Genomic DNA, 15,128 nt, shown 5'->3' on the forward strand with positions numbered 1-15,128 from the left:
CTTCATGCCTTTCTCTTTGGGTAAAAATAATGCATGCTTTTGTCCATTTTTCAGTTTCATTGACTACACCATAATAGAGGTATTGGTAATCAGACTCCAAAGGGGATTGATGTACTTGTTGGAACCACAGAAATATTCAGACAGACTGAATTCAACATGGGTTAGTGGAAAGCAGGCTACATTTAGGCTCAGGAGAAGATGGTTTGAATCTCAACTCTGATACTTCTAATGATGTAACTATGGCCAAATCGTTTAATCTCTCAGTCTCAGTTTCCTCAGATGTAATATAAGGATACTAATACCTACATGTTATAGGAAAAGTGCTTGGGAAACATTAGAGCACTACATAAAGTGAATGATAATAATAATAATAATTATTATACTTCTATATTAATATTATATAGATTAATATTTCTGATTGTATGTTATATGTAATTATATATTAATAATAATAATTATTATTAATTTATTCCATTCAATAAGAAAATTAGAAGGTATTGTTCAGCGATTAACAGTTGTATCAGTTTAAAGATAAGTACAGGAGCTTAATACTGGCTGATTAATTGTTAAGAATGCTAAATTTGGAATCAGAAAAAACTGGGATTTTAATCCTATTTCACATTCTTTTATATTATAACATATTTAATCCTACATATATTAATTATGTAGCCATGTGCAAGTCATTTAATCTATCTTAGCCTTAGTTTCCTAATAAAAAATGGGTATAATAATTCCTTTGGTAGCTTTACAAGGTTGTTGTGAGGATAACACTCAAATATTCTGGAACTATAATTCCTATATGAATGTCAGGTTTTAGTTTTTCAATAACCCAGCCATTCTCAACATCCATCCTCACAGAAGAGAGGCAATGAGAACCATAGTGAACAGAAGCCTGACCTTGGAGTCAGAAAGCCTTGGGATAAAGTTCTGCCTCAGAAATTTAGTCACTTTCCGTTTGTGTCTGTGGAGAAAGTCACTTAAGTTTTCAGGTCCCTAGGAAATTCTTTAAGACTCCCACTTATGGAGGATTTGCCTACCAGTATCTGTGAAGGGAATCAGGAAGTCACAGGTCCAGTCCTGCCCCCCTCCCTTGGTACATGACCTATGCTCTAGATCACAAAGGGATTTGCCCAGCTAGCTCCTATCTAGCTCCTTTTCCCTCAAATGCTTCTTTCTAACTATTGCTTATTCTAAGAACAAAATTCACCAGGTTTTCAATTATCTTGAAATTATTGCTTGTGAATGTGACTATTCTGATTATGACATTTGAAACCCATCTCAGGAGCACCTCAACCACCTGGATGAGCTTCTATTTCCTTCCCTACTTACCTGCCAATGGGACCACCAGATCTGCTAGGCCTCTCCAGTATGAGATGGTTCACTGCCATTTCCACTGGCCATCAGTGAGAAACTAACAAAATAACTCACACGTCTCTCCTGTCAGCTTCTCCTTGATCAACACGTTTAAGTCTCTCCTGAAGGTACAATTTAATTAAGTGGCTGTGATGAGGCAGACTCTGGTTCCTTTTAGGAAAACGCATCTGTCTTGGAGAGGGCCTGGCTTGGATGGAGGTGTTTCTGTTCCTAGTCACTATTCTGCAGAACTTCACCTTGAAGCCCTTGGTTGATCCAAAGGAACTTGACATCACCCCACTCATGACTGGAGTTCTCAGTGTCCCCCAGTTTACAAATTATCTCTCCTTCCTCGATAAATGATGCCCTGTGGCCGCAATTTCATTGCTTTGCTCCCACAAATTGACAGCACAGTCAATTTCTATTTTAAATGATAATCTTGGTGTTTCATGTTGGGAAGACACTTCTGCCCTCTTCGATTAAGAACAGTGTTTGGACAGCTCCTGCAAGAGAGACATGCAGGACCAAGGAATGATAGCGTCAGCACAGCCTAGTACTTGGCCACTCTGCCTTGGCATTCCCTTCCCAATGAAGGGAAATCTTAGGCTCAGTTTAAGGGTTCATTCCCAATCTTAAGAAGTTCTGGAAAGTTTGCAAATTGTCCTTCATGACCCGTTAATTGTTTCTAAATTTTGTTATAGTGCACTTTACAGAGAAATAAAGGAATCACATCTTAGAATTGTTTCTACCAAAAAGCCTCATATTTCCACAAGACTGTGACTATATGTGTATATGTATATGTGTGTATATATGTATATAACATATATACATATATAGTCTGTCTATCTATCCATCTGTCTGTCTATCTATCTATCTTTTGTAGCCCATCATCTCAGAGTCAGGCTGCTACATCTGCCTGTCAGTATTCTAGGGTACCCTGAGTGACTTGGAAGGTGTCCCTTCTCTATTGACTTTGTCTCAAGTCCTGGTATACTGGGTTCCCTCTTCATCCATTATTGTTAGCAGTGCAACAGCACATTCCCTGGCACGTAATAGGCACTTGATATTTTTTGATTACCTGTTTTGTGCTAGTGACTAGCCCCAGTTGCATTTAATCACTTAAGATAAATTAATTTTTAGAAAGGGAATTAATTTCAAAGATATAGCAAGAATAAAGTACAAACTTCTCCCTAATACACCAGGGATATATACTTTCTCCTGTACCACCTTGGTCTCCAGGTAAAGTAGGCTCACTGTTAACACAGTTATATACATATACATGTACATATATGAATTCACTCTCAACAAAGCACCACATTACTCTAGAAGGAGTCTTGTGAACAGGATGGAGAAATGTGTGCTACACAATAGCATATTTAGGTATATTCAAAACTCATTGAATGTCTGGAATGAAAGCATAGATATTAATTGTTTTGCCTCATTTGGGAAAAAAGCACCTAATGCAGTCCTCAAGGGAGCTCTGCTTGACCATGTGTCGTTCAAATTTTTTGTCAATAACCTGGATAAAATCCAAGAGGACATACTTACAAGGTTTGCACAAGACAGAAAATAGGGAGGGATACCTAGTGAACACATTGGATGACAGAATTAGTATTCAAAACAATCTTGGTATGCTAGAACATTGGATTGTATCTAACAAGATGCAATGTATTAGAAATAAATGTAAAATCTTACAATTGAGTTTAAAAGAATCCAACTCCCCAAGGATAAAATGCAGAGGGCATGACTGGACAGTAGTTTGTCTGGAAAAGGTCTAGGAGGTTTAAGTGCAGTGTCAGCTCCATAAGGATCAAGAATAGACTGTATCTACCAAAAGAAAATGGCCAGTTCAATTTTAGGCTCCACTAGTCTTGGTGTCCCAGACTGAGAAGATGATAGTCCCATTGTATTAATCAAACCATGACCATAGCAGTGTTGGGTCCTGAGCTCCTGAGGAAAGGCCTTGATAAGCAGGAATGTGTCTAGAGGGGGCAGCCAGTGAATGCTTTTGAGATCACACAGTGGAAGGGATCTATTGAAGGGAACTGGGGATGCTTAGCTTAGAAAATGATAAAGGTGAGAAAGGGATATGTCAGCTGTCTTCCCGTATCAGAAAGACTTTACCAGGGAAGAAGGGATTGATTTGTTCTGTGTGGCTCCAGAGGGCAGAATTAGAGGCAAGCCCCAGACTTGTCACCTTCCTTCCAGGAAAAGAGTTCCTAAGAGTTAGAGATCTCACAAAGTAGAAAGGTTGTCTCTGAAGAGGGTAGACTCCCCTTCAGTAGAAGCCTTCTTGTCACACAGTCGTTCTTTTCTTTTTTAATTAGGCAATTGGGGTCAAGTGACTTGCCCAAGGTCACACAGCTAGTTAAGTGCCAAGTGTTTGGTCTGAGGCTGGATTTGAACTCAGATCCTCCTGACTTCAGGGGTGGTGCTCTATCCACTGTGCCACCTAGCTGCCCCTCACTTGTCACATTGTAGAGGGGATTCTTCCCCAGCAAAATATTGGTCTAGAATAGACATTGTTAAAGAGAATGAATATTGAAATCTTTGAGTATACTTAGAATTGCCTGGGTTCTTTGATCTGTTCCTTTTTGCCCTCCCAATGAGAGGAGTGAGAAAGAGCTAGTGCCAGAGGGGTACCTAGGAATATCATTGTCATCATCACCATCATCATCATCATCATCATCATCATCATCACATTTATATAGTGCTTTCCAAAGGGCAGTTAGATTGCACAGTGGATACATGTAGCTCCAGGCCTGGAGTCAGGAAGACTCATCTTCCTCAGTTCAAATCTGGCCTCAGACACTTTCTAGCTGTATGACCCTGGGCAAGTCATTTAGCCCTGTTTGTCTCAGTTTCCTCATCTTTAAAATGAGCTGAAGAAGGAAATGGCAAACCACTCCAGTATCTCTGCCAAGAAAATCCTCAATGGGGCATGAAGAGTTAGTTAATTCTGAAAAACTACTGAACAAGAATGGATCTTCACTACAACCCTGGAGGTAGGTGCTATTTTTAACTCTTTTTTAGAGGATGAAACTGAGGCTGAATGTTTTTAAGGGATTTGTGCAGGATCATACAGCTAGTAAGTGTCTGAGGCAAAATTGAAACTCAGTGTTTCCTGTCTCCAAGTCTAGCTCTCTATCCACCTGCCACTTAAGTGTAAACAAACAAAAACCGTTAAAATATACAAAGTGCTTTACATACATTATTACATTTAAGCCTTGAAAACCTGGACAAATTATACAATTGAGAAATCTCCCTATCAATCTGCCACTGAGATTACCTATGGTATCACTGAGACAAACCTCCCATTTGTGTCATCTTGAGCACACGTTTCTCCTTTCTGTCTACCCCTGCTCTCTCTCCATGCAGTCTAGGATTCAATAGACCTGGTAAGAAGTTAGTAAGACAGGGCTAGATTGATCACACAAAGGAAGCCATGAACCTTGGTAGGAAGACACTAGAGCTGTATGTGTCCCTTTGAGGAATAAACACCAGGTATCCAGAGACCCTGGGCAGCTAGGCGGCAAAGTGGATAGAGTGCCGAGCCTAGAGTCAGAATGACTCATCTACCTGAGTTCAAATCTGACTTCAGACACTTGCTAGCTGTATGGCCCTGGGCAAGTCACTTAACCCTGTTTGCCCTAATTTACTCATTTGTAAAGTGATCAGGAGAAAGAAATAGGAAGCCACTCTAGTATCTTTTGCTAAGAAAACCCCAAATGGGGTCAGGAAGAGTTAGATACAACTGAAGACAACTCACCAATAACAGACTCAGAGACCCTACTGGGATGGGTGCCAGGTGACAACTGAAGTGATGGAGTGCTTCAGAAAAGGTAATTTTTTTTTTTTTTGCTTTTTGGTGAGACAATCAGGGTTAACTGATTTGCTCAGGGTCACACAGCTAAGAAAAGGTCTTCTTCATTATTATTTTTTTTTTTAGGCAATTGGGGTTAAGTGACTTGCCTAGGGTCACATAGCTAGTGTCAAGTGTTTGATCTGAGTCTGAATTTGAACTCAGGTCTTCCTGACTTCAGGGCCAGTGGTCTATCCATCACACCACCTAGCTGCCCCCCAAGGTCATTTCTAAAGGCAGGTTTCAGGACAGAAAGTTGGGAGGGATACTAAAGACCAAATTTTTCCACATACTGAGTCTACTAGTTGATTTCTCTCTTAGTAAAATTTTATCTGGTGCCTGTTCCGGCACAATATCACTACCTCTAATAGGGGCAGACTCTTCCTTTCTTTATTTTAGCTCTTTTTAACTCCCCACTTTCTCCCTAAGGCAGAATGTAGTTTAGTCGGAGGGTCTTGGATAGAAAAAATTTCCATTATCTTTGTGTGAGGCTGTGCAAGGCTTAAGAATCTTATACTAATCCCCCTATGGAAAGGAGGCTGAGATAACTGCTCGGTAATCTCCCAGAACTATTTCCTTGAATGGAGCCTTGGGGTAGGAATTCTCATTCTAATCTCTGGAGAATGGAAACCTTCCCAGAGGACAGGTTCTTCAAGGGTGTGGTGAAAAACAAATTCTCACTCTCTGGAATACTGACCTTCTACTTGGCCGGAAGAGAAGAAACTAAGGAGTGGATTAGAAACCACATCTCAGGAGCTGGAAGAGTCAGTCAGTCCACACAACAGTTGGATCAGGCCAAGAGCACTGACTGGAAAATGGGAACTGTCTGCCCTCTGTCCTCTTTGTAAACACTTTGGGGGACAGCGACGAAAAAAGGCCAGTTTATCAAGTGCTGCTCCCCAGAGCTGGCTCTGTAGATGATCATTACTACTTTTCAATATAGGGCCAGGGGTGGGGAACCTGGGGCCTCAAGGCCACATGTGGCCCTCTAGGTCCTCAAGTGTGGCCCTTTGACTGAATCCAAACTTCACAGAACAAATCCCCTTAATAAAAGGCTCTGTTCTGAAAAAGTTGGACTCAGTCAAAAGATCATACCCAAGGACCTAGAAGGCTATATGTGACATGGAGGCCCCAGGCTGCCTCCCTCCTCATCCCCCACCTCAGCATAGGCAATTTAATTTGATTCAACAAACATTTATTAAGGGTGTTCTATGTGCAAGACTGTGTTAGGCAGAGTCCTCTGAGTGTCCTCACGATTTCTAACAAAATCTTGGGGCAGCTAGGTGGTGCAGTGGATAGGGCATTGGCCCTGGTGTCGGGAGTATCTGAGTTCAAATCTGACCTCAGACACCAGCTGTGTGACCCTGGGCAAGTCACTTAACTCTGATTCCTTCTGAACAAACAATTCTAATGAAATCTTAAATCCAATCTTTAGCAGAAGTCCTCTTTTGGCTCCTCCCTTCCCTACACACACACACACACACACACACACACACACACACACACACACACACACACACACACACACAGCTACTGCTTTCTTTCTGAGATTAGCATCTATTTACAATATATACAAGTCCTAAGCTCCTAGAGGGCAGTAATACTGTTCTTGTCTTTCTTTGACTCCCCAGGGCCAGACACCAGAGCTTAATAGTTGCTTGTTGATTGACTGAATGCTAACCAAAGAATGCTGGGCTGAAATTTGGGATTGAGTGAGCTGTCAAGAAACAAAGATAATATACTCTGTATTGTTTGCTGTGTGATCTTTGCAAAGCACTTTCCTTTTCTGAGCTTCAGTTACCTTATTAGTAAAACTGAAAAGGGCTGGACTAGATGGTCTCTTAACCAACCCTAAAATTAAACCTGAGGTTTTCTGGCAAATCATAGATTTAAAGGGACCTTAGAAGTCATCTAGTCCAATCCTTTTGTTTTACAGATGAGGAAACTGAGGTGCTGAGAGAAGTGGACTGCCAGAGAGACCATCAGAGACATGTTTGGAACCTTCATATCCAGTGCCATTTTCCCTGTTCCACAGAAGGGATTTTGAAGGAACATGTTTTACTCATACATGCTTATGAGCTAACATGAAAGACAATGGCGAAGTTCAACTAGGTATTATGTGATTGTTCAGACTCCCCTGACAGTTGGTAAAAAGAACATTAAGTTTTGAGGGTGACAGTGAAGTTGGCCTTTGATGTCTTCACCCGATGATGAGTCATAGAGGATGGTGACTAGAAGAAGAACGTAAGGAACTAGGGCTTTAGAGAATTCATTTCTCTAGAAGTCATGAGGGAGGAGGACTGCATGTGGTCAGTTGAAGGCAAGAGAGAGTGAAATGGCAACGGAAGCTTCATTGTGGAAATTGTTACACCTGTCTGACTCATATCTAGATGGAAAATTCTGTGGAAAATGATGGCATAATTTGATTGCCTGGAGAAGTTCATCGGTATTATATGCCAGTTCCACAACAGCATGCTTGCCCAAATACTCTCATGCTTCCTAGTCATCAATGGAGCAAAGCAGGGCTGTGTGCTTGCTTCCATGCTATTTAGCATGATGTTTTCAGCAGCGTTGTCAGACACCTTCAACAAGGATGAAATGGCATCCAGGTCAACTACCACACTGATGATAAATTATTTAACTTGAAAAGGATACAAGCCAAGACTAAAATGGAGGGAGAATTAGTGCTTGCTTTTTTATTTGCAGGTAGATTGTGCACTCAATGTAGTCTCTGAGGCTGAGATGCAACAAAGTATGAATTGATTCTCCAGTGCTTGTGCTAATTTTGGCCTGACAATCAACACCAAAGAAACAGAGGTTCTCCACCAACCAGCACCACACCATCCATACATGGAACCATAGGTTACAGCAAATGGAGAAATCTTGAATGCTGTGCATAAGTTCAGTTACCTTGGCAGTATACTTTCCAGGGATGTACACATAGGGATGAAGTTGACACACACATTGCCAGAGCTAGCTTAGGGTTGGGAGGCTCCAAAGGAAAGTGTGGCAGAGAAGAGGTATTAGACTGCCTATCAGACTGAAGGTCTATGGAGCCCTTATGCTGACCTCATTGTTGTATGCCTGTGAAACCTGGACAGTATACCAGCGCCACACCAGAAAACTGAATTGCTTCCATTTGAATTGTCTTAGGAAGATTCTGAAGATCACCTGTCAAGGTAATCTGAGATCCTTTCTCTAGCTGAACTGCCAAGAATTCAAACTTTAGACGGGCTGGCCATATTGTTTAAATGCCAAACATATGGTTACCTAAAAGACTATTTTATGGAGAATTTCCATGAGGCTGGCACTCAGGTGGTGGTCAGAAAAAGCAATGCAAGGATACTTTCAAGGTCTCTCTAAAGAACTTTGGAAGCAATTGTAAGACATGGAAGACACTGGCCCAGTATGGCGTGCCTTCATCAAAGAAGTCTCTGTGCTCTATGAGCAAAGCAGAATTTCAGTAGGGCAGAAGAAATGTGAGATGCACAGATTTAGAGACATCTTCACTCCAAATGTTCATATAGACTATTTGTGCCCAACTTGTGGTAGAGCCTTCCGAGTTTGTCTGAGTTGGACACATGGTACAGGATTTGAACCTATGTTCTATAATTCCACAGCCATACTTGTTCCATCAATTTCTGCTTTGAAAATGCCTTGTTGCTGCTCCCCACTAGAAATAGTGACCCCTGGACTCCAGAATGACCTCCAGAGACCATCTCCCTCCTCTAGTACCACCCCCAGGAAATCCACCCAGCAACTAAGCTGTCAGGATAGGATTGTCCTATTGGAATGCAAGATCACTTATATATTTGTCCTTAATGCCTAGCATAGTACTTGAAACATGGACACTTAATATTAAATTATTAGTTCACTCATTGTTTCATTCATCCATCCATCCATTCATTCTTTGCTTCCTTCCTATGAAGAAAGGCATTTAGTGGTGTATGTTGGGTTACTCCAGCAGTAATTTGTATGTGATTTTTCAGAGCAGTAGACCATTCACTACAACTACTACTGCTACTATAATATTAACTAGCATTATATAGTGCTTTGAGGTTTGCAAGGCATTTTACATATGTTATTTCACTTGCTATAGTATATAGGGAGATTAGAATAGAAAGGAAGCCAGTCATGATGGTTAGAGGACTGGCCTTATAGTCAGAAAGACCTGGATACCTTTGTGGTATGGTAGGCTTACAGTCAGGAACAACTAACTTTAAATCTGACCTCAGACACTTACTAGCTGTGTAACCTTGGGCAAATTATTTAATTTCTGGCTGCCTCAGTTTCCTTAATTACAAAATGGGGATAATAAAAGCACCCATCTCCCAGAGTTGTTGGGTAAATCAAATGAGATAATATTTGTAAGGTATTTAGCAAATAATAGGAGCTTAATAAATGGTTATTTCCTTTTTCCCTCCTTTCCTTCTTCCTTCCTTCTTTTCTTCCTTCCCCCCTTATTCTCTCGCTTGCTTCCTCCCTCTTTTCCTTCCTCCCTCCCTCCTTTCCTTCCTTCCTTTTTTCTTCCTCCCTCTTTTCTGTCCTCCCTCCTTCCTTCCTTCTATCATTTCTCTCTCCTTTCCCCCCTCTCTTGCTTCCTTCCCTCCCTTCCCCTCCAAGCTATGTGACCATATACAAGACATGGAATCAGAAAGTCAAATCCTGGCTCTGACATTGAATTTTTTCTATGACCTTGAACAAGTCATTTAACTTCTCTGAGGCTCTGTTTCTCCAACTACAAACTAAAGATATTGAAGCAGCTGCTTGAAGATCATGTTGAACCAGCTGATGGTCAATTAAAGGAAGGAATCATGCTCACCCTGGAAAGAAGACTCAGGGGGACCATGAGAGCTGTGCTAAAGAATTGGGAGGGCTGTTCTATGGAGAAAGGATTGGATGGGTTCTATTTGGTCCTAGAAAGCAGAACAAGGAACAGTGGTTGGAACCAGTGTGAAAACTAAAGCCATCCAAAAGTGGAATGGGCTGCCTCATCATGGGTTCCCCCACCTAGGAGGTCTTCAGGTTAGATGACCATTTGTTGAGTATGTTAGAATAAGGATTCCTTGTGTATGGTTCAGCCTAGAGGGCCACTGAGATCCCTTTCAATTCTCAAATTCCATGATTCCAGGACCTCTAAGTTCCCTTCCAGTCCTAAGTCCAAGATCCTGGGAATTTCCTGATGAATCGTTCATCTAGATCCATAAAAGAATTTCCTACTTCCTCACACCACTGAAATCACAAGCATGGCTCATCCCCTCACGTCCCACTCTTCCCCAAAGACTAATTTTTAAAAAATCATTTTCCTGGGCTATTTTAATACAACTCACTGGAGCTATAGGGTAGAGTACAGGGCAAATTCCTGAAACCCTTCCCTCCATCCCTCCCCCCACCCCCAGTTTCCAGGAGTCAAAGGGTTATGAGCAGCTCCCAAAGCCTGTTTACACGGCAGTTAATCAATGAACCAGAATCAGTGAAACCATCCAAGTCAGGGGAAATGTCTTTAAAACATTCATTTCCCGGGGATCTGGAGGGGGAGGAGGTATTGTCAGGTCACTCCCAGCTATCAGTCATCCCAAATCTGAAGTGGGGGAGGGACTAAAAGGCAGGCCTGAGCTCCCCTCCTACCTTTAGTAGGGCTGAGGCTTCCTCTTGGAGAAGCTGGAGGAAACTCACTTGGGTGTCCTTGGGTTCTGACGAAGAGTCAGGGCTAGAGAATAAGGGGGTGCCTCCGAAGAAACAGGCCCAGGAATATGTCCGAAAGTGCTCTCAGCCCTCTTCCGGCTCCTGCTGCTGTTCAGTGGGGTGGCTTCTGTGACATTTCAACATCATCGTTATGATGATCTCATGCGGACCTTATATAAGGTACATAACGAGTGCCCCCACATCACCAGAGTTTACAGCATTGGACGCAGTGTCAAGGGAAGACATCTCTATGCCCTGGAATTCAGTGACTTCCCTGGAATGCACGAGCTCTGTGAGTACTGAACATTTATTGTGCATGGTACCAGTTGGGGGAGTTGGCTGGTGTGATTTCCAGGTCAGGAGCCTTGCCCAAAATAATACCTCTCTCCCACACATCACTAGGAGCTGAAATTCACTCAGGTACTCCACCCAGGCTCATAATCTAGACCTTTCCCTCCATGCTTTTGCTCATCAACATCTCTCTGTCCTGGTTTTATTTCCTCAGGGCCTAGCTAGTCTGATTCTACTCCAGTTTCTTTGACTTTGCTTAAAAACTTTAGCTGCACTCAGATGTCTTGAGGGGAAATAGTGATGGTGCTGGGTTTGGGGGAGGAGGGATAGTATGGGGGGGGAGATAACTCTTATAGACTCCTGAAAAAAATTGACTTTTTGATGCCTTCCCTATAAGTTTGAAAACTAAGGTTCTTTTCTCTGTACGGATGGACAAGCAGCCTTCAGTCACCCTGAGGTCAAGTAATGATCTAGAAGTCTAAAGGGACACACAAGCAATGCACCAGTATGGTATGGGAGCAAGGGTTAGTGATGATTGGGCAAGCAATCCCTATTCGGAGCGTCGAGCTCCTTGTTTGGGCCATAACTAAAAATGACTTCCGAACTCAATAGTCTCATACACAATCATTGAACTGGAAGTGGTTTCTAGAGATCATTGGCTCAGTGCCCTGATTTTAGATGTGTTATAGTTCATAATAGGAACAGGGGAACTTTTCTTTGTGGGAAGGCTAGTGTGGAGGTGGGGGTAACTAGTACAGGTAAAAATGATCCAAATACTGGGAAGAGAGATAGATAGAGAGGGAGAACTAGAGACTGGGCCAGGGAGTGGAAAATAAACAAGGTTGGGGGTGGGGAAGAGAGATGAAATTAAAAAGGAAGGGAAAGGAGAAAAGGATAAAGGAAGAAATGGCAGGTGGGGGGAAGGGGAGAAGAAAAGGGGAGTAGACAACCACAGATGCATGAAGATTTTATAGATCTAGCAAAGGAGTGCTTAGGTTTTATAGATATTGACTTTAGGATCTTAAACAGCACCATTTCAGGGACATCTAAATAGTTGGTGCAGTGGGATAGAGCACTGACACAGGAATCAGGAGGACCCAAGTTCAAAGGCAGCTTCAGACACTAGTTGTGTGATCTTGGGCAAGTAAATTAACCCTGATTATCCCCCCCCCAAAAAAAAATTCCAGAGGTGTCCCTCTGAGGCACATTTTCCAGCCCTCACTGGCAGAATGGCATAAAGTTCAAGACAGCAGCATAGAGAATAAAGTGCAAGGCATGGCCACTGAAATAGATACCTTCCAGTTCCAAGATTCTTCAGTTTTTGAATTCTCTAATTCAGTGAGCCAATCCCAACTTTAGGACTTCTAAGCCTATGACTATAGGCATGCTTGACCTTTCCAAGCCTCAGTTTTCTCATGTGTGAAACAGGAACAAAATACCTGTAGTGCCCACACCTCCTGGGGTTGTTCTGAAACTCTGATGAGATCGTTTATGTATTATTTACCTGTATAAAGATTCTGAAGTACTTAATCCAACTCCTGGTTCCAATGGGTCAGGTGCCTAGAGTTTAGCTTGGCTTTATATCTCCTTTCTCTGGGTTCAAAGAGAATGTAGGAACGGTCAGGTTAAGCCCTAGCTCTCTTCTACCCAACCGCCATTCCTCAGTGATGAGTGCCAGTTTCTTTTAACCAATTAACATCAATTAGCATTTACAAAGGGATAATTACTGAGAAAATACTGATCAAGAACTGAAGAACAAACCTCTCCCACCCTCTGCCTCTGTTAAATCCTGGTGTGAACTCTAGCTCCAGGACTTTCATGAGCTTTGCTATTTCTAATCTTCTGAACCGTATAAAGTCAGTCATTTCCTTGTGCTTATGGGTACAGGCATGTGGGGGAGGAGGAGGATGGGGTTGTAAAAGCCTGAGGCTCCTCTCTCCACCTGGAGGCTTAATGGCATTCCTCTACTGAACACTGCTCTGGAGGAAAGAAAAAATGCCCAGATGGTTAAGTTCCCTTTGAATATGGTCTGGCTCCACAGCAGATCAAAAAGGCTCCTCTTCTCCTTCTCTTGGTAAGTGGATTGAAAACAGTCAGAATACTTGAGCTTTCTCTGAATTGGGGAGCAAAGCAGTTTCATTACTCACCCCAGACTCTTTCTGTAGGCTGGCAACTAAGAGTGAGTCTCCATTGGCCATCCATCCATTACACATTCATTCAACTCTCACATCTATGTTGATTTTGTATATACACACCTTTTAACACCTTTCTACTTGGGCATCCTGCTATGTCTAACTCATTGTCTAAAATCAGACTCAGCATCTTCCTTTCCCCTCCCTTCCCCACAAAAAAAAAGCCAATTTGTTTAACAATAACACTTTTATTCCAGTCCTTTAGCCTTGAAACATTGGATCTAGCTTCTACGTCCCTTATTCTTTCATCTATTGTTTCAAATTCAACCTTTATTGCTCCTCCAGAATGCCCCTCCTATCCTCTTCATTCCTACTGCTACCACTCTAGTCCAATCCCCATTGTGTTATTTCCTAGTTTATATTATTCTTTCCACCAGTCCACCATTACCCGATTGATTGGGAGATTTGAAGATGGATGAGACCTTAGAGGTCAAATTGTCCTGTCCTCTCATATCTGATTACTCCCAGCCAGGCCTCAATTGCTTTAATTTCCTGCACACTTGCTGATGAACTAAGGTGGAGAAAATCACACAACCCTTCTGATTGGGTCCACTACAAAATTGTTGGGTTCTCACTGACACTAGGCAATCCTACTATGCCTCCTTTGTCAATCTCTCTGCCTGCAAGCATGCTCATGTCTCCTCTATCCTGAAAAAAGCTTCACTTGACCTTTGCATCCCATAATCCTATAGCTCTTCTTCCTTTTGTAGCTAAACTCCTTGAAAAGGCCATATATACTGGCTGTGTTACCCTGGGCAAGTCACTTAAATCCCAATTGTCTCAAAAAAAGAGAGAATGCCATCGATGATGGATAACTCTACTTTCTCTATTACTCTCTTTTTAACCCCTTTAATCTGGCTTCTGACTTCCTTATTTCACTTAAACTTCTCTCCTAAATTACTAATGATCTCTTATCTGCCAAATCTAATGGTCTTTTCTCAATCCACATTCTCCTTGACCTCTTTGCAGACTTTGATACTGTTAATCACCCACCCTCTCATCCTTGATACTCTCTTTTCTCTAGGTTTACAGGACACCACTCTCTCCTGGTTTTCCTCTTACCTATCTGACTGCTCCTTCTCTGTCTCCTTTGCTGGTTCCTCCAGATCATGCCCACTAAAACAGGTATCCTTCAGGGTTCTTTCCTGGGCCATTTTGTCTTTTTGAAACTCACATCTCCAACTGCCTCTCAGACATCTTGAACTGGATGTCCAGTAGACATCTTAAACTCAATATGTCTCAAACAGAGCTCATTATCTTTTCCCCAAACGCTCCTGCTCTTCCTACCTTCCCTATTACTATACTATCTTCCCAGGCCCCTCAGCCTCCCAACATAGGATACATCTTAGACTTTTTATTGTAACTCATCCCCATCTCCTCCACCCAATCTGTTCCCAAGGCCTCTCACTTTCACCTTTGCAACATCTCTTGAATATGCATCCTTCTCTCCTCTTGATACTGCTACCCTACTAGTTCAGGATTTTAATCACCCCATGCCTGAATTATATTGTAATAGCCTTTTGCTGAGTCTGCCTGCCTCAAGTCTCTCCCTACTCTGGTCCATCCTCCATTCAGCCACCAAAGTGAGTCTCCTAAAGTGAAGTTCCAACCATGCCACCCCTCTACTCAATAAATTCCAGTGGCTCCCTATCGCCTCTAGAAGCTGTGTTTGGCAATCAAAACCCTTCATAATCTATCCCCTTCCTACCTTTCCAGTCCTCTTACACCTTAATTTCTAACACATA

At 42.2% G+C, this 15,128-nt stretch overlaps 1 protein-coding gene across 1 annotated transcript in view; it reads left to right on the forward strand.

The window, feature by feature from the left end:
- The first annotated feature begins 10,903 nt into the window (after positions 1–10,903).
- The window catches only part of CPN1 (carboxypeptidase N subunit 1), a 58,031-nt gene continuing 53,806 nt past the window's right edge, over positions 10,904–15,128 (forward strand). The window contains exon 1 of the mRNA XM_020997064.2: positions 10,904–11,192. Coding sequence (XP_020852723.2) covers positions 11,063–11,192 — 130 coding nt within the window. The 5' untranslated portion in view covers positions 10,904–11,062. The remainder of the gene's footprint in view (positions 11,193–15,128) is intronic.

This window comes from Phascolarctos cinereus, unplaced genomic scaffold, assembly GCF_003287225.1.
Source record: "Phascolarctos cinereus isolate Bilbo 61053 unplaced genomic scaffold, phaCin_HiC Scaffold_3;HRSCAF=262, whole genome shotgun sequence".
Taxonomy (NCBI): Eukaryota; Metazoa; Chordata; class Mammalia; order Diprotodontia; family Phascolarctidae; genus Phascolarctos; species Phascolarctos cinereus.